This window comes from Lissotriton helveticus, chromosome 7, assembly GCF_964261635.1.
Source record: "Lissotriton helveticus chromosome 7, aLisHel1.1, whole genome shotgun sequence".
Lineage (NCBI taxonomy): Eukaryota > Metazoa > Chordata > Amphibia > Caudata > Salamandridae > Lissotriton > Lissotriton helveticus.
In genome coordinates this window covers 1,828,318,379-1,828,343,097 of record NC_136068.1, presented here as the reverse complement: position 1 = coordinate 1,828,343,097, position 24,719 = coordinate 1,828,318,379, and the positions used below count along the sequence as shown (strand labels likewise).

The 24,719-nt window shown below is 43.3% G+C and overlaps 1 protein-coding gene across 1 annotated transcript in view; it reads left to right on the top strand.

Annotated features, from left to right (window-relative positions):
* LOC144767738 (C-type lectin domain family 12 member B-like) overlaps positions 1 to 24,719 on the top strand; it is a 113,582-nt gene that overhangs the window by 16,177 nt on the left and 72,686 nt on the right. The window contains exon 2 of the mRNA XM_078651124.1: positions 18,571 to 18,618. Coding sequence (XP_078507250.1) covers positions 18,571 to 18,618 — 48 coding nt within the window. The remainder of the gene's footprint in view (positions 1 to 18,570; positions 18,619 to 24,719) is intronic.

The following is a 24,719-nucleotide window of genomic DNA, read 5'->3' as shown; positions in this document are numbered from 1 at the left end:
TGTAGATACATAATTGATCAAGAAGTCATTGGTGGCCCACCCTTGTGTAACTAAACAGAGCTAGATCTTAGGCATACAGCAGATTGCTGATCTGGGTGCCACCAATTTTTGGGGGATGACTGATAATACCTTTGAAGGACTGCGATAAATCTGCATTAAATAAGTTACAAAGCAGGGGGGCCAACACACACCCCTATTTTACTCCTCGCGATGTCATTATTTTCCTAGAGATGTGTGCTCCTTCACACAGTTTAATGCGGATCCGTGTGTTGGTGTGGAGCTGGATAATGGTCTCCAAGAGAGGCCAGGGTATCCCTCATTTCTGTAACTTTATCCCACAGTAGACCCCTTGGCATTCATTCAAAAGCTGTGAATGTTTGTGGATAGCATTTTGAATTATGCAAACAGTACCATGTTGTACTGCTAAATATGCTACAAATTGCAGTTTGTGACTAGCCCGCCTTTGATGCAAGCTACTGATATAACAATATTTTATGTACAGCTTTATGTTATGTTATGTTAAGAAGTTTTGTAAAATGCGCAGCTGCCCCAGCAAAGGGGCGTCCCGGCGCTGGCCGTGTGAGGGCACAGACAACATAACAGACTAACAGTGGCAGGAAATCCCATCAAAGCTACACTAAAGGAAAAAGAAAGGTTTTAATAGCTTCCCTGAAAGCAGACAGGCAATCAATGGCCCGGATTTGCTCAGGCAAAGAGTTCCATAGCCTGGGGCAAGGTGGCGGAAGGAACGTCCGCCGACACGAGAGAGCCTAATTCTTGGCACGACCGCCAGACGTTGCCCGGCAGAGCGAAGCTGGCGGGAGGGGACATAGAAAAAGATCAGGACTAGCAGATTTCAGTATCTTAAAGGAAAGACACAGAGTCTCAAACTGAATTCGCCTTTTCACAGGAAGCCAGTGCAGCCTATGGATAGTACTGGTTGCAGAGCAGAAGCGTGGAAGACACACCAAGGCTCTGACAGCAGCATTTTTGCACACGCTGCATCCTGAGTATTTCTGCCTTATTCGCCACCAAGAGGAGGGAACTTGCATAGTCCAAGCGAGATAGTATGGTCGCCTAAACGATCAATTGTCGTATAGGAGGATCAAAGAACTTCAGAACGGGCCGAAGAACACGCAGAAGGCCAAAGCAGGTGGCGGCAACTTGCCTAGTGTGGTCTTGAAAAGAAAGAGATGAGTCCATCAGGGCCCCAAGGTTTTTTACCACTTCCTTGGTTTAGGGATAACACCCAAGGCAGTGGGCCACCAATCCTTATTCCAGAGACTAGTATTGTTTCCAACCAACAGAATCTCAGTTTTGGTGGCATTTAGTTGCAGGCAATTGACAGCCATCCATTCTGCTACTGCAGTCATCCCTTCTCTAAATCTAGAGGCAGACGAAGAGGATCCTTCAGCCAGGGTGATAACAAGCTGTGTGTCGTCCGCATAGGAGACCATAGTAAGGTCCCATTGCTTGGCGACCGCAGCCAATGTACATAAAGATTAAAAAGAGAAGGGCTCAGTGCCGACCCCTGAGGGACCCCCTGATTGATAGGATGGACCTTAGAAAGGAAAGGGGGGGCGGACACACGGAAGGATCTTTTAGTCAGAATAAAACAAAACCATTCTAACGCAGACCCCTTCATCCCCACTTCTTCTAACCTTTGGAGTAGGATGCCATGAGAAACCGTGTCAAAGGCGTCACTGAGATCAAGCAAAAACAGATCCACACTTTGACCTGTATCCTTGATAGACCGCAGATGTTCAGTTGTGGCCAGCAGGGCCGTTTCCGTACTATGACCCGGACAGAACCCATTCTGTGAAGAATCCAGGATGTTATTAGAGTCCACAAACTGAGTCAGTACATTGTTGACGTGTGCCTCTGCGATTTTGGCCACCCAAGGAAGAATGGATATGGGTCTGAAATTCTCAGGTTTGGTAGGGTCAAGCGTAAATTTCTTTAGAATGGGCGAGGCCCATTCCTGTTTCCATAAGGCCCGAACTATTCCAGTTTGCAAAGCAGGCGCCGAAAAATGGAAAGAGATACCCTGAATTGCGTAGGCCTCAAAGGGTCAGAGGGGGAACCAGATTTAATTTTTCCACATAGTCTAGTGAACTCTTCCTCTTATAGGGTCTGGATTATTGACATAGTAGCACCAGAACTGCTGCCAGACAACAATAGGGAAGGAAGGGTGGAGATATGAGGGAAAGATTTGTAGATGTAGATGGTATGGACCTTTTCCACAAAAAAGGTAGCTAGTTCGTCGCATTGGCGCGCAGACGATATAGCAGGTCCGGCAATTTTTCTGGTCCTAAGGTCTTTAAGAATCTTAAAGATGCATTTAACAGGATTTGGACTTGACCTAATTTCATTCACATAGAAGGCAGCACGGGCTTTACAAATGGCTCTGTGATACTGTTTAATTTTGGCCAGATGACATAGCTTTTTCACTGACTCATAATCTTTCCTCCAGACCCGTTCTGCCTGTTTACATTCTTTCCTTAAAGCAATCAAGGAGTCGTCATACCAAGGGCTAGAAGAGGCAGTCCGTTCCTTGTCCCATTTAGCAGGGATAAGGGTATCAAAGCCCTTCTTAATCCAGTCACAGAACAGACCATAATCTAGGTCACTGTCATGCGAGAGTCCCAGCAGGTTGGCATCAAGGAAAGTGTGAAAATCTGCCAGCTTCAGTTTACGCCAAGGGCGTTTAAAGACCGATTTATGGGTCCCTGGGTTAGGAGGCTCTACGAGCGGAGCAGACCACTCCACCAGCGAGTGATCTATCCAGCCCATAGGTTTTGGTGTCTCCACTCTTACAGATGACAGGTTAGAGAATAAAGGGTCTAACAGGTGCCCAGCTTGATGCGTACGACCAGCTACCAACTGGTCCAGCTGAAGCGCCGCCAGATCCGCAAGTACGCTACAAATGGCACTGTCCTGGATGAGGTCAAAGTGGAGGTTTAAGTCTCCACAGATACTAAAGTTAGCTGAATCTGCAGCCAGCACACTTGCCACTTCCAAAATAGCCTCCTTAAACTTGGTAGCCGGACCCGGAGGACGGTATACCAGGAGACCTGTTAAAGTATACTGCGGGCTTACAGAGACCTGGAAGCGAGCCGATTCACAACCCACATTCACACATAAAAAATAAGTCAGGGGCTTTCTGAGTAATCAGGTCATATATCTCCGAGTAATGTTTTACTAACGATCTTACATTGAGTTGGAATATTTTCAAACGGGCCAAGGATTGACTGCTCTGAACACCTAATGTGGGGACAGGGGTAGGGATGGAGAAATTACTACACACAGGGCATTCCCATTGCTTAACCCCTAAATACGGTGGAAAAGCATTAAATATGGCTGATCCAAGGTTCATTCATAGGAGTTCTTACCTACCATAGGAGAGTAATCCCATCTGTTTGTGGCCAGAATTCCTGGCGAGAGGCGACGTACAGGCACGGACGGGCGCAGACGGGATTGCCTTTGGCGCGCCCGCTGCGCGTCCGAAATGTCATGTGAGATTTATACGCAAGCCCCTCCCCCAGCTAGACCACTTCCTACGGTCCCGCCGGGCTCCGGGACTGACACAAGATGGCGCCCTACCCTACTCAACAAACAGCACAGAAAGCTGCGGTGGACCGGGGCAGGGGGAGCACAGTACACGCAAAGGTAGGTGAGTTAAAAATGAAATAATAGTTGCCACAAAGCGCTCAGTCTTTAAATGGATTTAAAAGTTAGCATGAGTTAAAAACAGAATTAGGAAGGGGACATGAACAGAAGAGATCTCAGCCACAAAGAACTCGCAGTCTGTTACACCACACGAGCGACGAGCGAGGAGCTGCCACCACCCTCGCACTATCGCATCGAGTCCCACACTGTCAGCCGATTTATGCGCAAGCCCCTCCCCCAGCTAGACCGCTGCCTACAGTCTCGCCAGGCTCCGAGACTGACACAAGATGGCGCCCTGCCCTCCACAACAAACGGCACAGAAAGCTGCGGTGGACCGGGGCAGAGGGAGCACAGTACACGCAAAGGTAGGTGAGTTAAAAATGAAATAATAGTTGCCACAAAGCGCTCAGTCTTTAAATGGATTTAAAAGTTAGCATGAGTTAAAAACAGAATCAGGAAGGGGACATGAACAGAAGAGATCTCAGCCACAAAGAACTCGCAGTCTGTTACACCACACGAGCGATGAGCGAGGAGCTGCCACCACCCTCGCACTATCGCCGCCAAGCCCCACACTGTCAGCCGATTTATGTGCATGCCCCTCCCCCAGCTAGACCGCTGCCTACGGTCCCGCCGGGCTCCGAGACTGACACAAGATGGCGCCCTGCCCTCCACAACAAATGGCACAGAAAGCCGCGGTGGACCGGGGCAGGGGGAGCACAGTACACACAAAGGTAGGTGAGTTAAAAATGAAATAATAGTTGCCACAAAGCGCTCAGTCTTTCAATGGATTTAAAAGTTAGCATGAGGTAAAAACAGAATCGGGAAGGGGACACCACACTCACACTATCGCACTTATGAAAGTCTTTTCTCCAAAGGCATATGCATGGTGACCACTGTGTTGATCTGTGATATTTTATAGCAAGAACCTGACTTTTTTAAGGTATGTAAACTCATAATTCTGTGGTAATGTTTTGTGAAAGTGGCAAATTCGGAAACTGCATGAACCTAATACTTACTTCCACACAGCAGTTGTAATTTGCAGCAAAATAGGTTTTCCTGAAGATGGATCCAACAAATAGTTTTTCTACATAATAACTATGGCACAAAAAGAAAATCCGGCAAAAATGTTTTCCTCAAAGGCTCAAAGTCTGCACTTTACTGGGTTTGAATGTACCATTTTTTTTAACTTAGTCAAATCTGTATAATTGGTGGATATACACCAGTTATGTACAGCTTCATAACTCACACACCTGCCATATTTTGCTGTTGGTAGGAAGACATTTTTTAAAATGCTTTTTTAGTATATGCACATGGGGGTGGGAGTTATGAAGTTTGTTCTGCAATCTGTACCATAATTGGTGAATTTCCAATGTTTTTCGGTTTTTGTATGTACTTAACCAGAACAATTTTTAACTCTGTTTTTCAGTCAATGTGTAGGATTCGTTTTAATGATATACTGCATTAATCTGCCATGCACCAATTTTGATCCTCCCCATTAACTTTGTCCCCATGTCTGAGCTGCATGAATTCTGATGATTTTGCACATGGCTTACTTTGCTGTCATGCAGATTCATTAAGCAGCACCAACATTATTAGTGAATAACACTGTTACTGCCCACATTTATTTTTGCCCATCATTCTTGGATGTGTTCATAACTTGACATATAAAAAGAAAGCTACCCTGCTAAAAATCTACTAAAGTTATTGTGTATTCAGCAAACAATGTAACATGTATTAACACATGAATAAGCTCCTATTTAAATATCCTACCCTAAAAGGGCCTGCTTGAAACTGAGAATACCAAGAGTAGGCAAAAAATACTAAGTCCCTGGCAAATTTCACGCAGATCCAGAAAACAATGCCATAGTTATTAATACTTAATTTTTTCCCCGGACCTCTCTTTAACTTACCTACCCCATTAGACCAATTCAAACCTAAAATACCAAGGCTGGGTGTAACTTGCTCATTGACTGCCACACTTCATGCAGATTTACCAAACAGCACCAAAGTTATCAGCAAATACAATTTTTAACCCCTCTGCCTTCCTGGATGGATTGGCACCAAACTTGACAATACTATTAGAAATCATTTTAAACCTATGCCAAATGGTGTGATTTGTGTCACACAGTTCCAAAGTTATTAGCAAATGATTACTTTTTGCGATCCCACACCTACTTTTTTCATCTGAGCCACCTTGATGGATCTACATAAGAGAAGCCTCAACATGCTAATGGCTGCAAAATATAAAAATGAATCAAATGGTATTAAGGTTAAAATGCATTCAGGAGATGCTTACTCAAGTGCAACCTGCACCTTTTCTAAATACTATCTCAACAATCGCTTAATCGTTTTGTTGAACCTGGCTCTCTCTGCAGGGTCACCCCCAAACGTCTTGCCTTTTACCCTCTAACAATTGGTATATTTAATTTACTTATAAGTCACTGTTAGAGTGGCATACCATATATCCAGGGCCAATAAATTAAATGCTACCACTGATTGTGCCACCCACTTATGTAGCATCTTAAAACATGTATCAGGTCCTCCACTGTAGCCTCTAGGAAGTTTTAAACTGCTATGTTGACTTGGCACTAAAACCCCCTTGCCAAGCCTTAAACTCCCCTTTTAATACATATAAGTCACCCGCAAGGTGGACACAATGTAGCCCATAGAGCAGGGTACTGTGTAATTAAAATGTTGGACATGTCATTTTAAGTTTTACGTATCCTGGTACAGAAAAACACATACAATATGTTTCCCTACTGTGAGACTTACCCCTTCCATAGAATAACATTGGGAATTATCTATTACATGTAATAAGTTGTAATTTACAATTGGGGCAGGTAGGTATATCATGATTGATGTCTGTGAAATGGTAATGAAAACCCCTATCTAATGGTATAGTTGGGTGTTTGATTACAATTTTGAAAAATGCCACTTTTAGAAAGTCAAAGGAACAAATGATGGACAGAATGCTGAATAATGCAAATATTCACCCTCAGTCACAAGGATCTGGGTTTAATGCATCATTGTTTTGCTCAACACGCCACCCCAGTTTGGAGCCAGTCATATACAAATCAGTCCTGACCCTCTTGGGAACAGTGCAGCCCGAACTGCCAAGCCAGGTCATCCCTGGACCAGCAGCAAGCATCATGGGACTGGTTTTGGGGCATCGCCCCTCATTAGCAAGGCTAGCTTGAATCCAGGGGTGCAGTGAATACGGGTTCCACGTCTGTGCAAACCCCACCACTTAGGGCAACAAAAGGAAAAGCAACAAATGATGGATGGAGTGCTCAACAATCCAGACATTCACACCCAGTCACATGGATCTGGTTTAATCCATCGTTCTTTTGCTCACCACGTGACCACTGTTTGGACCCAGCCATGGCTTTGGGTACAGATCTATGTACTGGGGTGAATGTTGAACATAGTGCAGCATTCTTTCCATCAATTCTTTTTTTGCCCTGTCACCCCGAGTGGGACAGGTATGCCCACATGTGGGTCCCGTGCTCTCCATGCAACTGGATTCAAGCTAGTCTGGCTGATGAGGGGTGATGCCCGGAAATTGGATACATTATGCTTTTTTCCAGTCCAGGGAGGACCTGGCCTGGTAGTTTGGGCTGGGGTCAAGACTGACTTGCATATGGCTGTGTCTGCACTGGAATGGCAAGGGGTGCAAAAAACGATGGATTTAGGCCCAGATCTCTGTACAGGGGTAAATGTTTGATATTGGTCAGCATTTTGTCCATGAATTGTGTCTTTTTACACTTTTAGAATGTGCCATTTGTCTGCCCTTACCCCTTTTGTGCCTCTAGCCTGTCTTGAGTCATATGATAGGGTGTAACTCAGTCAGACTTTGTCAATCCCTGCCAGACAGTTACACAATAGATGGAATAGACATGCCTTAATGGGCCATATGCTGACACGCAAAGGGGTGGAGCTAAGCACAGCCCTCCTTGCAACTGAATTCCTACTCTGCCCTCACACAAAGGGCATATTACCTCCCTATCGTCACTGTAGCCAGCTTGGAGACAGGGCAGGAGAGTTAGGAAATTCCATGCACTTAATAGCCACAGTTTAAAGCTTCTCCAGCCTTCCAGAAAGTGGGCACCATGGTATAAAAACGGGACCCCAGACACCAACTCTTCAGTTCACTCTTGGAACTGTGGGAGGACTCTCAGAGGACTGCCTGCTGCTGTGACCTGCTGTGCACTCTGCAATACTAATTTATTGTGCCTGGAAGGACTGCCTTCCTTGAACCATCAGAGACCAGGTCTGCTGTTGTACCCTGCTTCTTCACCTAAACCCAGGTTAAGAGTCATAGGGACACAAAAGGCTCCCACCATCTTGAACCCACACCTGGACTCAGCCTGAGTCAGCCCTGAATCCCCAGGAGGTAGCCCACAAGTACAGGATCCATGGTTGTTGTGCTAAAGGTGGCCAGATGGCCAAACCCCAAAACTGAGGGATTAAAAACATTTTGTCCAAAAGCTGCTATGAGAACTAAAAGAAGACAGGGACAGCTCACTTAGCCACCCAAGGTGCATTGCTGTTTGGATTGATTTCACAGCTTCTCCTCAGTAGCAAATGTGTTTCAGTGGTTTTTCAACAAAGAACCATATGGCCTCATAGTACTGAATTTTGCTAAGCCCTGTGCCTCGTCCCGCTGGAGATTTTTTACTTCCATTTCAGAGACTAGGGCCTGATTTAGGTGTCGGCAGATGGGTTCCTCGGCCACAACGGTGACGGATATTCCGTCCTCCAAAATATAAATCCCATTCTATTCTATGGAATTTATATTTTGGCCAACAGGATATGCGTTATCGTTGTGACGAAGTAACCCATCTTCCAAGACCTAAATCAGTCCCTAAGTCTGAACGTAGAAATCTTCACCAGAGCTTCGACCCAGGGCTATCGGATGACAACGTTCCCTCCTCAGACACCTTCTGCAGCCTTGCCCCACTGAATTTTACACTTTTCCTCAGAAATTTTTTAGTCCAAAAGTAAGCACTGACCGGGTCCAATCCACTTCTTGTTTCCACACCATGCTCCACTCTAGTTGGCCATATTTTTCTACTTTGGCCTGGTCTCACACTACTACATGGTTGCAGATGACACTCTAAACTTAAAAAAAATATATATTTTTTTTAATTTTTCAACCCATTTAATCGAGGCATTATATAAACAAAAAACAAGGTTATGATACAATCACAAACAATTATACATATAGAATAGAAAACAAAGCTGTCAAGCCCAATATGGGCTGGGTATCCCAGACAAAATAATAATAATTTATTAGAACAATTCATTTTATCATAATCAATACCCATAATTCTCGAGCATTCTAGCGGAGCCCTTCACTAAATGACATTTTTTTACAACAGATTAAATTTAAAGATAGCCAATACTAATAATGCTAATATGGTCCTTTGTTACCTATACTAAATGTATTGAATCTAATCCGATATCGGAGTCCAAATTTTGCATCCTATAGCCCTTTTCCTTCTCCCTCTGATCTTATGAATTGATAACTCTAGATTATACGTGGCTTATAGTCTTGACCACCAGTTGATGAACGTTGGAGGGTAAGGACTAATCCAATCATTGGTAATACATGCGCGAACCAGCGCCATAGCAATAAATAGAATAACGGTTGCGGTTCTCGATCTTAAACTACACTCCCTGTCAGAACCTACACCTATAATTACTAATTCACCAGTAATTATAATCGGAGCTCCAAGAATTATACCTAAAAATCTCTCAATCTCTTGAAAAAAATGCCCCAATCTTGGGCAAGAGAAAAACATATGAATCAAATCTGCAGCCCGCAAACCACACCTATTGCATTTGTCCCCGATCATTGCCCCCCCATTTAGCAATTTTCCCAGGAGTATAATATAAACCAAAGAGGGCCATATAGTGCTGACTTCTTAGTCTGCCAGCCAAATCGAGAGCTTTTTCTATATGTATACCTTAAACTCCCAGTTTGTTTGCCCATTTTGAGTTCCATATACCCACATCATCTGGGATTGTTTCCAATAGTTGTTGATATAGCTGACCTATTGGGTTTTTTTTCTAATTTTTTTAAATTAAGATTGAAGATATTTAAAAATCTTGTTTGCCTAGGCCGAATTTCTCCTGTAGAACTGAAAAAGACAAAAGTTGACCTTTATCAAACAGATCACTTACACACCATAGTTCCTTTAATCCCCATCTAAATGCAACTTGATCCCGAAAGATTATAGTGAGCAAACCAGAAGCGGGGAAGGGGGTATAGGCATTTAAATTTGAAACGTGAAGCTTACGTTTAATCTGTTTCCAGACTGCATAAGCGGCCTTAAGTATCTTGAACTTAGTCTTTTTAAAGTAACTAGGCTCCATTACCCTAACTAAATAAGAATTGGTCTCTTCCCTCAACCCAAATTCATAAATGGATGGTCTATGAAAAGAGGGAATCTCAGCCTTGGCCCCAACTAAAAGGGGACCCATATACTGCAACATAGCAGCCCAATAATACATCAAAAAACATGGGATACCCCAACCCCAACAATGTCTTGGTAGGACCATCTTCATATCTGCCCTTCTCAGTCTTTGATACCCCCAGAGAAATCTAGAACAGATCCTCTCTAATTTAGTGAAACAAGAAACAGAGAACTCAAGGGGAATTGTTCTGAACATATAAAGAAATTTAGAGAGGACTGATATTTCTAAAACATGACACCTCCCATGAAGAGAAAGATGAAGGTTATCTAATCTTTCCAATGTTGCATTCACCTTATCCATCACTGGGGTAATGTTCAAATCATGAATCTTATCCAGTTCAGACGTAATTTTAATTCCCAGATACTTTGCTTCAGAGACGATTGGTAGATTTGCCAGAGATTCAGTACCTGAATAAAGTATCTGAGTTTTATCTACATTTAATTTGTAACTGGAAAATCTACCAAACTGCGCAGCCAGCATCTTGATTGTAGGGAGCGCCGAAGATTTATCACTGGTAAGTACCACAATATCGTTGGCGTATGCCAACTCTCTGCTATAAAAGCTTACTGGCTTGATATATGTGTTCAAATTTAATTTATTAAGAAATAAATCAATGTATAGTGCAAATTATAAAGGGGAACACGGGCACCCTTGCCTGGTACCCCTACTGATACTGAATGATCCTCACTCCTGTCCAGAAATGTGTATAGTTGCTTCTGGGCATATATTGAGGTCTTAACTGCTTGAAGGAATTCGCAGCAAAACCCCTTCCATCGCAAGACATCCCACATATACCACCAGGAGACCCTGTTGAACGCCTTCTCGGCGTCCAAGAGTATTACCCCCAGTGAAGATTTGGTTGCCTGAGCCCAATCCAAAAGAGCTATTACACGTCTCACGTGGTCGGCTGTGTCCCTGCCAGGGATTACCCCATTCTGAAAATTGGATACTAAAGGGGTAATAACCATTCTTAAGCGACAAGCCATAATTTTCGAGGAAATCTTGCTATCCGAATTAATAAGCAAAATGGGCCTGTATGACGAAGGGTACAACTCAGGTTTATCCTTTTTTTAAAGATAATTATGGTGGTTTTACGCCAAGAGTCAGGAGCGGAGTCACGTTGAGCAGAAAGAAACAGTGCCATAATTCCGGACAAAGCACCTGCCGAAATGTCTTAAAAAATTCAAGAGGAATACCGTCCGGCCTACTCCTTTTTCTGTGGCTAAAGACAGTATTGCTCCCTCCACCTCTTCCCAGGTTATACATGCAGCCAATTTCTCGTTGTGTAACCTTATTTGTTTCAGTTTTGAGTCTAAATTCCTTCTGCACCTATTGTCTCTTCTTCTGTATATAGCTTATGATAATACCTATAAAACACATTCAAAACTTCGCCTGGGGAATCCTGGAACTGATCAAGATGCTGCTGAAATCTATAGATTTGGTTGGCTATTTCCCTTTGCTGCAATCTCTTCGCTAAAATCCTACAAGTATTTTCCCGAGCTTCATATACTTGGGTCCTGTACAGAGCCACTTTAGCCGATACTTCCATAGCAAAATGTTGATGAATTTTAATTTTTAAGATTGCAATAGCCTTTAAGGTTACCTCACTATTTCGCTGCCTCGTTATTTCCCCCATAAACTCTATTTGTAACAATCTTAACTGATCGATCCAGCCCTTAATTTCCACCAAGATTTTCCGCTGTTTGGCTACAGAATAGCTGAGTGTTTCCCCCCGAACCCGGCCCTAAAGGCATCCCATACAATGGGGTCAGAGGCTGTGCCTTGATTAATTTTGAAAAATTCCTTAATCCAATTGTCAATATCAGCCCAATATTCAGAATCCAGCAGACTGAGGGGGGCATTGTTGGTATTTGATGTTTGTTATGCATTATGGATATGGTACTTACTTCTAATTGAGAGACAATAATCTTTTTCGTTCTTATGAAACTTAGTCCTGGGTTTGAACTGAGCAGACGGGATCTGACACTTTTTAGATATAATAATGACCGGTAGACTAAGTATATGTACGTGGACTATATGTGGCTTGAACGGAAAAAAAAAGAGGGGTGATGGCCCAAATCTTGCAGGTCATGCGTATCGATGTGCTCTGTATACAAGAAACCCATATCCCCTGGAATAATCGTAAGTGGTTGAGTGACTTGGGTATAGAAATACTTGCTTGTACTAGACTGAGTACAACTACTAGAGGAGTTGCAATTCTGACTAAACACTGTTTGGGAGTATGTAAATGGTTATAAGAGGATGTCTTGGGGTGGTAGGCCATCGCCGAAATCCTTGTTAATGGTTCTCCATTGACGATCTGCCCTATCAATGGCTCTAATTTAGATGACCCGGAAGTGATGCAATATCTGAGGGTTGAATTAGCTCTATTGTCATACCCCTTAATTCTTTGTGGGGACTTCAATCTTCATTTAGAGAGCTACTTTGATATACCTAGCAACCTTCCATATAAGGCAAGACAAAATATGTTTTTAAAGCTACGCAAGGCTTTGTTAAAGAACTTAGGTTGGTTGATCTAAGGTACAATCATAAGAATGATGATCTTGGAGCTACTTTCTACTCAGCTCCACATAAAAAATATGTTCCTGCAGAAAAAGTATTGAGTGCTAAGATAGAGATCACACCCAGGAGCATTTCAGATCACAACCCAGTCATTTTAGAATTAGGTATTAGTCCTAGGACCCAGCCAAAGGCATGGACGTTTGAATTTAAACTAGTGCTGGGCACTTTAAACTTTTAGGTGCAAGCTTTTACTAAACACTTTAAAGATTGATACCTAGGGGCTCATTAGGATTGCGGATTTCCCGCATCCTCCGGGCCGGCGGAAGCCACCGCCGGCCCGGAGGATGCGGGAAATCCTCTGCGGACTGAAAAAGACCCCGCCAGATTAGGATGGCTGGGGGATGGTTTTTCAGTGCGCAGCTTTTCCGCCGCGGTCGCCTTCCGACCGCGGCGGAAAAGCAATAACATGGCTGGCGGTGTCTATCAGACACCGCCAGACATATTATGATCGCGTAGAAAGTATGCTTTTCCACAGCGGCTTTTCCGCCGTGGAAAAGCATACAGAGATTGCCTTCGGGGGCCCGTTGCGGGCCCCCTGGGTGAAGGGGGGGTGGGGGATGCACATGGGGGGTACCTATGGTACCCCCCTGCATTTGCGTGAACAAAGCGGCAGGCACCGCACGGTGCCTGCCGCTTTGTGCACGCAAATGCTGTGCATGCATTTTTAACATTGCGGCGGGTGCAGCTTGAAGCTCCACCCGCTGCAATGTTAAAAATAGAGGATGTGACCGCCACCCTGGCGGTCACATCCTAATCTGTATGGAGGGACCGCCGCTGCCCCTGCGGACGGTCCCTCCTACTCTATGGTGGCGGACGGACTCAAGTCCATCCGCCATCATAATCGGCCCCTTAGTGTCCTACTGATTGGATTGTTGTCATTTTGGTGTCAAATAATTATTAAAATGTGCTCTATGGTTCTAATTTCATTAGGGATTTTTCTTATATTGTGTTTCCGTATTATTACTGTTTGCATGCTGCATAATTACTATCCACATTGTCTCTCAGTTAAGCCTTATTGCTTTTTAATACCTTGCTCCCCAGGCTAAAGCACAGGTTACCTTAGTGCCTTTTTGTGGGTCACCCTGCAAGGGAATGTGCCTGTTGCTTGACCAAGGTTCCCTCCCCACTCAACCAACAACCCATTTTCTCAAAGGTTTTTCCACCAAACCAAGAAATACTTGCTTTTTGAGCGAAATTCTACTGTTATGCTAAGACTAGCATAAAGTTACTCAAAGGACTTTGCTAAAGCGATGAGTAGCTTTCCCTATCAAGATAAAATAGGAAAATGCATCTTTTTTGTCCTCCCTTTACTTTTTTCCTTTGCACAGAACTGCACAAAAATTGGTGAAAATGGTGGGTGTTTACTTGAGTTCAAAATTACAGACCTTACCTACACATGTAAACAGAGCCCTGTGCATGGTAACCACTGTATTAGACAAATGTCTATTTATGTGCAAAAGTGAACATGGAAAACCATTATTTTATTTCATGCAGAAGTGAGCCATGAGATTTAATACCATAGTAAATTCTAAAAACATTTAGAGAGAGGTAAAAAAAATAGTTCAAAAGGAATTTTTTCATTTCTCTATGAAATATTTTTTCAGAGCAACACCTCATCCCATATCTCATTTTTTTATTTTGGAACTCCTCATCTGTGCTGAAATTCTGTACACCCTCAGGAGTTCCCCATAGGGAATACTTCATTTGAGGGCTAGGAGATGATTGGTTGTGACACATAGTAGTCTGTATCCAGAAAAAAAGCTCTGTAGTTGTCCTTCTTGGACTTTAAGTTTGGTATCTAAGAACCCAGCACAGGAATGGCTGTAATGCATCTTGCATTTGAAATTCAGTTGATTGACAGCAAGTTACTTGACATAATCCATTAGTTTATCTGTCCTACCTTTCAAAACATTGTCAATGGTAAGCAAACATTACACCACTTTATTGGTGCATCTCTCCATATCAGGCACCCAAGCCACTTGCTTGCCCAATAAGCCCATGAACAAATTTGCTTAACCAGGGTTGAAGCAGTTGCCCATGTCAGTTCTCCTGATCTGTCTACAAAGTTATTTTCGGAAGTAAAATACATATTCGGTTGAGCAGAAAGGGATCAAACGAGACATTATGGTATTCACATGTACAAATCATTTGTATTTGTATTGTATTGATAGTAGATTAAAATTTACCTCTGCACTGTATTAATGCATATATGAATGTGTGTTCATTAGTGCAGTTGCTCTAAATTAGGTGCGTTATTGTACGGATCACTTTATTTTTGCTGGTATTGCATAATTCCATAGATAGAGTGTATATGCGTGTTTGTGTTTTTGTAGAAACAGTAAATAGAGAGTTATAAAATACTGTTCATTATAAAATATTATTATCAGGCATTGCCCTTTCAATAAAAATGGAGGGGTGTATATATTTAAATTAATTGATAGAATTTTTGGTGATTCAGTGGATTTGGATTTGCAGAATTATTCTAATGAAGTGATCGGTATTAAAAACCATAAAATACTAGTCCTGTGCATGTACCGTGGAAGAAGAAAACCAATTGTTTCATTACATTAAAAAATATATATATGTAGTACATTACGTATATATGTGATTTTTTTCCATTTGAAACCATATATAAAGTTTATTTATAATAGAAAGAATGTCTCTAGTTAAATAAAATCAAAATAAATTGTAGTATATTAGTATATAGTAAACTCTTGGAATTAACTAAAAAAACAGTACACAGACATAATACTTAAGAAATAGAATTAGAAAATCCTTAGAAATTCCCTTTAAAAAAACAAAGGTTACTGGGACATTATAGTTAGGAACTACAATTAAGAAAAACTTAAAAATTCACTGAAAAAAACAAAGTTACAGAGATCTTACAGTTAGGGAATAGAATGTAAACAATCTTAGAAATGTACTGAAAAAACAAAGGTTACAGAGATGTTATAGTTGGACTCAGATTTCACTACTATAAAACCATTGAAATTCAGCAGAAACAGTTACGTGATCTATCTATAACTTACGCCCCCACAATGCACTGCTTATGACCTCACATATTGCATCACTCATCAAATGGACAATGACGTAACTGGTGACATCATTGATGACATCTCGAATGCCATAACTGATTACATCACCCATAGAGCCACTCACACCCCCACTTACAACCCCAAACAGCTTCTCATGCACTTACTTACACACCCCATTCACACATCCATACAATCCACCAGAAGCCCACTCACTCATCTATACAGCCACTTACACAGACATTGACTGTGCAATCCAGCCACTCACACACCCACTCACTTACTCATACACCCACTGAAACAGCCACTTACTGACCCATACACCCACTTGCACACCCAGTCACTCACCCATAAATCCATTCACACAGCAACTCAGTCACCCATGCAGCCACCTATAGAGCACCCACAGAGCCACTTAGTCACTGATACAGCCACTCACACACACACACTCACCCACCCATACATCCACTTACACAGCCACTCACCCACACATACAGACACTCACCCACCTGTACAGACACACACACACATTTATCATGCATACATTCACTCAAACACCCACCCACACACCCATACAACGACTCAGTGAGTCACTCACTCACAGATTCAGACAGTCACAAAGCCACGGTGACAAAAGTTAGAAATAGTATCTCTCATTAGTAGTACAGAAACCATAGTAATTGAACTTATGCTGTAGCTTTGTGTATATATTTAAGTGTGTGAAACTTTTATAAAACACTTACACTCCCTAGATGAAGTAATCAGTGATATCATCAGTAATGTCAATTGAGATGTCATCAGTGGGGATGTACGTTGTTACAACGCATGTTGTAACAACGCATGCCTTTACTACGCAAGTTTTACAACGCAAGTCGTTACAACGACTTGCGTTGGAGGGCGTGGATTTAGGAATCTTATAATATTATTTTCCAACACCAGTCCCCGTAACAGTAGGGAAGGTGTTGGAATATAAAGTTGCAAGATTCCTTATCCCACAGCGCCATCCAGCGCAAGTCGTAGTAACGACTTGCGTTGTAATAGCTGTGGGGTAAAGGCACTGCGGTGTAAAAGCCGCGTCGTAAACGATGTTCCCCCATCAGTGGTGTCCTTTGAAGCACATACCTTAAAAATACACACTTTGGGGCCCATTACGATGGCGGAAGGGACTTTGTCCACCCGCCACCGTAACGGTAAACATGACCGACCGCCAGAGGTGCGGTGGTCCTACTATGCCAATTAGAATGCGCCCGCCACCCTGGTGGTCGCATCCTGCATATTATGCATTGTGGCGGGTGGTGCTGTCAGCAGCACCCACCACAATGCAAAATACATATGTTGTGCATTGGCATGCACAACATGACAGGCACTGTGGGGGGCCTGCCACCCTGTGCATTCCAATCAAGGGGGTACCATGGGTACCCCCCAAGTACAGGCATCCACCGCCCCACCCCCCAGGGGCCCACAAAGGTATTCACCACATGCCCCACACACCCATTCTAATATGGAGGCACCGCCACCATATTGTGGGCCTTTTCCGCCCGGCCTTTTCCTGCCGGCGGAAAAGCGGTGGACGGTCTTTCCGTCCACCACGGTACCCTCCGCCATGCTAATGTGGCCGGTTGGGCGGTGGCGATCCGCCCGCGATCATAATAGGCCCCTTTGTGTTATAGAGTCATGAGTGGAAAAGGCATGAGCAGCAAGGAATTGCGGTGTAAAGGCAATAACTGGTAAAAAATGCATGGTAAAATCATTGCGTGGTACATGCGCCATAGTAATGGCATTGCATGATAATGCCTTCATTGTAAAGGCTGTTTCTTGTCTAATGTGATTAAATCTATTTACAAACCTGCTTTACTGAGGACACCAGTAGCAAATGAGCCTGAAGAAGGCACGGCATAAAGCCTGCAGAGTGCAACAAAGACATTGGATTGGCCTAGGTCACCATGCAACAAATATCAGACATGGAAATCACTCAACCCAAGAAATTAAGAAGGAATGAGAAGCCAGTTTCTTGTACTTTGTCAGAAAAATACGATTTGTACCCAAACACAACACTGAAACTGAGACACTCTGGTCATGTCTGGAAACCAGTGGCGTATGATGGGGGGGTGCGGTGAGGGTGCACCGCCCCGGGTGTTATCACTGAGGGGGTGACAAAATGGCAAAAATATGTGTATTAAACATATATTTTTGCCTTTTTTCCAAGCCGGGGGAGACAAAAAATGTTCCGCAACGGGTACCACCTGACCGTGCTACGCCACTGGTGGAAGCTCTCTGACAACCGCAGAGCTTGCGCGGGATAAGAAATCCAAGCTCAGGGCAAAATTAGCTGAAGTCAGGATGTTTCAGTAGACTAATGAATTCCTTGCATGATTACTGTTTTAACATAGGAGCACAAGTGTGAATCCTGGTGGTGCTGTTCAGCCTTCCATCCTTCTGAGGATGATGAGTTGAGCAGCAATGGGTTGGGTACCAATAAAGATGGTCACTTAGCACAAAAAACCTGGGCTGAATGTGCCTTCCCAAATACATGTGCAGCTCACTAGGTCTTGGCACCACTGTCAATGTGCCTGTTTAGAAACCCATCCCAGGAAAAACAAACTTTGTTACCTGACGCAATCTTCTCTTTTTGAAAAGTTGTGTTGTTTGAAATTTTCCTCCTTTTGCTTTATTTTTTTCTGCACCCTCTCTCTAATTTATTTCTTCCCATATTTCATTCAACTTTGTCCATGTAGATGTTTCTGCTGAAAACCGCCTTTGCGCTGACAGTAATCTAACCATCTATTTTTCATTGGTCTTTTTGCAGGGGTCTTCTACTCAGATCTAAGTTTGATTCATCAGCCCGGAGGCGCAGGTATGTCTTGTGCTGGAGTGTGTCTGAATTTCGATGTGGGTGGCTTTCCTGACAGTAGTGTAGAAGAGAAAAGCTGGTTATGCTTCTGAGTGACACAATTCTTTGATTATGAGCTAAGGCAGAAATGGCACTTCCTCTTAGTAATCAACACTTCAATCAAGCCCTGCTACACACATTTCACTAAAGGTCTCGCCACACAATCAAGGCCAAAATATAATTACCAGTATGTACATTTTCCTTGTGACTTTCCTCCTCAGATTAAAAGGCTCAAAGAAAAGTATACAACTATTTCATTTGACAAATAATGAATCCAGTCCTATATATGTCAAATTACATTTACAATCAGTGATGCATCTAGTTTGTGTCTTCTCAGCGTGATGTGTTTAACTTGCTTTTAAACACACCACGACTAATTGACAAGTAACTTTTTATCCAGGTTTGCAGACATTAATTCACACATTGCAAAAAGCAGTTTGCAGCTCACATATGTGCTCTAACGTGTGAGGAATTGTCTGCTTTTTGGCCAATCTCGTCTTTGGATCTCTGCTGCAGTGACTCTCTCTAACTGTGTCTCACTCACCGTGAACTCTAGGCCTGGGCCAAATTTCAATTATGCTGAAGTAATCAAAGTAAATTTGGTAATTCTGCATTACTCTTTGACTCAAAATTACCGATAATATTGTGATTACACACACTGGGTAATTAAAGTATTTTGATGGGAAAGTCCTACCCCAAGACCACATTTACTGACTGGGAGTGGCTGCCTGCACTCACTGTGGTTTGTTGCAATTAGAGCTATTTCTTATCGCAAGATGCATCTTCGTGTACATTGAGGATGCAGCAGTGCATTTCGGCTAAGCAAAGAGTAAATTGGGTGGAAATCCTACTCCAAGTGCACATTTAGCTTGAGCAGCTGCCCGCACTCACTATTCATGTTGTGTTGCATTTAGCACTATTTCTTAGCGCAAAATCTATCTTTGCATCCATTTTGACACGAGGGGACATTTTTGCGCTAATAAAATTGAGCTAAATGCAGAATAACCCTTCTCCCTCAATTTCTCGCAGTCTTGCAGAATATTTTGGGTAATTCTGGTTGATAATCCTACACAAAATTTTGCGAGTTATGCCCACCCCTAGTAAATGCTGATAAAAAGGGATGGAGTGCGATCTCCCAAAGTGTTTCCATTTTAATATAATGGTCTACAGAGACAACATGTACATTTGTATGAGACAAAACTGACAAAGTTAAATAGGAAGATCTATGTCTTCATTTATTTCCTGAAGATAACTTCTTTTGGTCTCTAGCACAGCTAAAGCGGTAGAAAATTCCAGAGTTGGGCTACCAGTAACTGGAGGGAATAGACTCTCTGTCTGACACTTCTGAACTCTGCATGCAGAAAGCTTTGGATTCAAGGACCTGAAATCTAACGTAGGAATACAGGACCAAATCAGGTGTCAGGAAAGATGATGACAGTGTTGGCAAAGCCCACAATGCAAAGCAGAGGGCCTTAAATGTATTACAATATTTAACCAGCAGCCATTGAAGATCAGACAGGTGAGGAAACAGATTGATGGTTGGGAATACGCAAGAGCAAAGGGTCAGCCATGTTTTTTATTGTTTACAGACGTTTAAATAATGTCTGTGAATTGCCCAGATGCAGAGCATTCCCATAGACCAGGTGAGATGTGATCACACATGGGTGTGAAGGGGAAGGGCCTACAAGATTTTCTTAACCGCTTAAATGGGGTTGCAATACCGCCGCGGTGCGGCAGTTTTATTGAGTGGGCGGGGCCGCGTCAGTCAACGGACGTGCGCAGCACTACAGAGGTACGGGCACATAGAAGGGGCTTAGGCTCCTTAGAAGGGGCTTAGGCTCCTTAGAAGACCAAATCCGCAGGCTGACAGCTTTTTTATGTGGTGGCTTGGAGTTAGATTGTCATCGAACCACACACCAAGAGGTTTTACTGCAGGATTAGGAGCAGTAAAGGGCCAGAAACGTTCAGCCACCAGCGGCGAACCCAAAGGTGGAGCTGGTTCCCCACTACCATTATTTCTTTCTTGTCGCCACTGTTCAGTTTCAGATGGTTTCCCATCCAATAAGCCACAGCGGATAAACAATTCATCATTGCCTGTGATTGTTACCTTGATCCAGCCTAATTGAGATTACAAGCTGAGTGTCGCCAGCATACGTAATCAAGGTAGGCCAAATTATTCCAAAATGTTGACTAGACATCTATTTTAAAAGGTGTTGGGATGAAGGAAAATCCATGAGGAACACTACAAGAGACTGTCAAGGTGGGAAAAAAGGCTTGTCTGAAACTTGAAAGCAACAATCCTTCAAAATAGAAGAAAATCTCATCAAAGCCTTATTAGAAATACCAGAGCCAAACAATTTCTGTAATATAGTGGTATGGAACACAGTGTCAAAATTAGTGCCAGGTCAAGCAAGATATGAACGAAAACCTGCATGTGAAGAGTGGAAAAGATTATGTGAGTCAAGGTGGGCAGAGCGTTGACGATTAATGTGACCTTCGCTTGAAAAGTGAGAAGGGACATAGGAGGATAAATTCCAAGTTTCACTGGGTCCAGGAAAGGTTTCTTCAGTAGCAGGATAACTTCTCATATGTTTCCATGAGAGAGGGACCTGTGCAGAGGACTTCGTGAGTTTGAGGAAATCTACGAGTGAATAACAGACGTAAACTTATTGATAACCTGGGGTGGCTCAAGACCAAGTTAGGAGCCCGATTTAACAGAATTAGCCAGGCTCTAAATGTTCTCTCGCCAAATATGACCATAGGTCAACATACCCAGTACAGCGGGCTTAAGGGGCTCCTAAGTCGCAGGAGCTTTTGCATTCTGAGCCTCTACTGGAAAGGCAGTGTAGATATCACTAAGTTTTCAGTCAAAGAATCCTGCAAGTTTGATACATCTTTTGATGGTAGATAAGGCAGGGAGAGACTTGGAAGTGGGTTCTAGCATGGACTTAATGGGTAAAAACATTCCTTTAGAGAAGTTAGGAACTTCCTCAATTTTCATGCTGAAAAATACTGAGCAGGCTTTCCTGTTAGCATTATGATAAAGTTCAATTGTCACGCTATATTTCCTTTTGCCAATGAGTAAATCTTTTTTACACCAGTCACATTCTAACACTTGGCAGTCTTTTTAAAGAGTTTAACACTGACTGGTAAATCAAGCTGCAGGGGTTTAATATCGGTCTTGTATACAGTAGTCAGAGGAATTAATTTGTCTAAAGTGGACAAATCCAAGCCTTCACTGCCATATTAGCTTCATCTACATTAGTACTGAGAACCAATTTCAATAAGTTGAAAAGATCCCAGAAACCCCAAAATTAAGTTTAGATCATCGTCTTGAGATTGGCGGTAAGGCTGGATTGGGAGATGTGGTATGTTCTGGTGCAGTATTGATTGACCCAGACAAGAGCAACGAGGAGATCTACATACAGAGTTGCAAAGTTAGTAACACATGGATCTAGAATATACCCAGAAACATGAGTGGAAGCCTTGACTTGTATAGGGTGAATGGCTTTGAAGTCTTTCATTAAGTTGGATATGGAAGCAAAGCCTAGTTTGTCAAAATGTGGATTGAGATTACCTAGTCTAGTGAAGTTAGACTATTCCAGAGCATGTAGCATGATACCTTCTTCAAGAGGTTGAGAAAAACTAGCCTAGGGCCCAGGAGGATGGTAAGTCAAGACACCAGATAAAAAATATTAGGAGAACATTTGAAAGAGAAAGTGATTCATTTCTACTCAGGCATCCTAAGATCCAATATATCACAAGAACTACCACTGGCACTACCTCGGTTATCGTTACAATCCTGTCTAATGATACAGTAGCCCTCTAGCAGTGCTTGATCAACATCAGGCATAGATCTGTCATTGATCTCGGTGTCAAATAAAAATAAGGCATCATGTCTATGTTCACCTATAAAACTTAAGATGTCTAATTTATGGTTGAATAGAGAGTGGCCTTTGATGCTAAAAAAGCAAATAAAGTCCTTAAGAAGGAGAGTGGGGTGTTTTTCAGTCTGGAGCTCAAGTTTGAAAGAAAAGTTACAGTACTGTTGTGTCCTTCCTTGGCTGTTGAGTAGGATGAGGTAAGATGACCTGGTTTCCTCACTGCCATAATAGAAAATCCTGAAAGGAATAAGGAAGGTGGTCAGTCTAAGGGGTCAATTACGATGGCGGATGGACAAAGTCCGTCCGCCATCCTGTCGGAGAACGGGACCGTCCGCCACAGGGGCGGAGGTCCCGTGTCTCGAATTAGGATGCACCCGCCAAAGTGGCGGGTGCATCCCGCATTTTTAACATTGCGGCGGGCGGTACTGAAAGCACCGCCCGCCGCAATGCTAAAAATGCATGTTGTGCGTTTCAAAGCAAAACATGACAGGCACCGCGCGGTGCCTGCAATGTTGTATTTTGAAATGCAGGGGGGTACCATAGGTACCCCCCATGTGCACCCCCCACCCCCCTTCACCCTGGGGGACCGCAACGGGCCCCCAAAGCAAAGACCGTATGCCTTTTTGTGGCGGCATTGCCGCCACGGAAAGGCATTGCCCACAGCACATCCTAATATGGCTGGCGGTGTCTGATAGACACCGCCACCATATTAGACATTTTCCACCGTGGTCGCAAGGCGACCGTGGTGGAAAAGCGGCAGACGGTCTTCCCGTCCGCCGCGGTCCCCCCCACCATTGTAATATGGTGGGGGGAAATAGGTGGCAGACGGGCATGGATGGTGGACGGATCGCCACCGCCTGCATGGCGGTGGCGTTCCGTCCGCCATCCTAATCGGCCCCTAAGATTGTCCAGGATTCCTGGTCCATGATGTCAGTCGGGTGTGGACGGCTTGGAGGGGTTTGCCTTTGCTTGTTAGGCCTGCCAAGGACACTTTCAAGCAATGACGTTCTTTAAAGAGGGGAAAGTCATTAAGACTGAAAGTACTTGCCAACTAGAGCACCCGCATTCAAAATGGTGCCTCTAGCTGGCACAGAGAAGATGGCTGACCCCGAAGGACACTCTCTACGCAACTAAACTCATGGACCATGGACTCGGAAAAGAAGTAAGAATTAAGGAGTAAATGGGGCCTTTCAATGGGACAGAGGTACCCACTTTCTGAAACTTTCAACTCCCACCCGAAAACCTCTGCACAAGGGAGAGACTTTGAAAGGCACTAGATTTGGCAGGACTACATGAAAAAGAGGACACCTTGAGAATGGACACTGATCTTAAGCCGTGGAGTACTCTGACCTTGTCTGGTCTTCTGTCTCTAGATCTGCACAAACCAAGCTCATCACTGCTCAGCATGACTGAATCATGACTAGCCCTATACACATTATAGTGGGTGACCATATGTCTTTTCCACCTGTGCTACGCGTGGAGCTGGCTGAATACAGAAGGGGCGTGTTCACCGTAAATGCCAAATTCATGAAGTCTTTGACCACTTGATTCTGACCTTTACCCTCCAGTGTGGAGGATGTGCTCTGCATTGGTTGGTTAAAAATATAGTGACCTATTTACAAAGACATTTTGCGGTACATATAGCAATACTCCTTTGGTACTCTTTTACAATCTCAGGGAACATCCAGGTAATGTTCATATATATTTTAGTACAAATAGAAAGGACTGTTCTCTCTTTCAACCTTTAGTAATAGGGAGTTAGATGTTTTTGTGATGATTCTCAAAACGATATAAGTACTTAAAAGAATAACTACTACTTCCTGTTTTCATAAAAGCTTTTATGAATCACCCGCATTGATTTCACACACGACATATATTGTGTGTGACCCAGGCAGGCCAGTAGGCCCGTTTGCCATGACCACTAGCAATCCGATGCCAGTATTGCACATGTGTGAGTCTCCTACAAACATCGACACAAGCTGGCACGAGTCGTCTGTCCATGGGCAGCTCTTTGAAAGCAACAACAGCAGTCCCCGTGCTTGGAAGTTTAGAGCAGATATCCAGGGTTTATTGTAGAGAAAACTATCCTTAGTGGGCAGCATTGGTAGGGCATAATAATGGCCTCAAACATTAAAGGTACCTGAAATAAAACTACAATGAGAAACGTCAGCTGCAGGACGT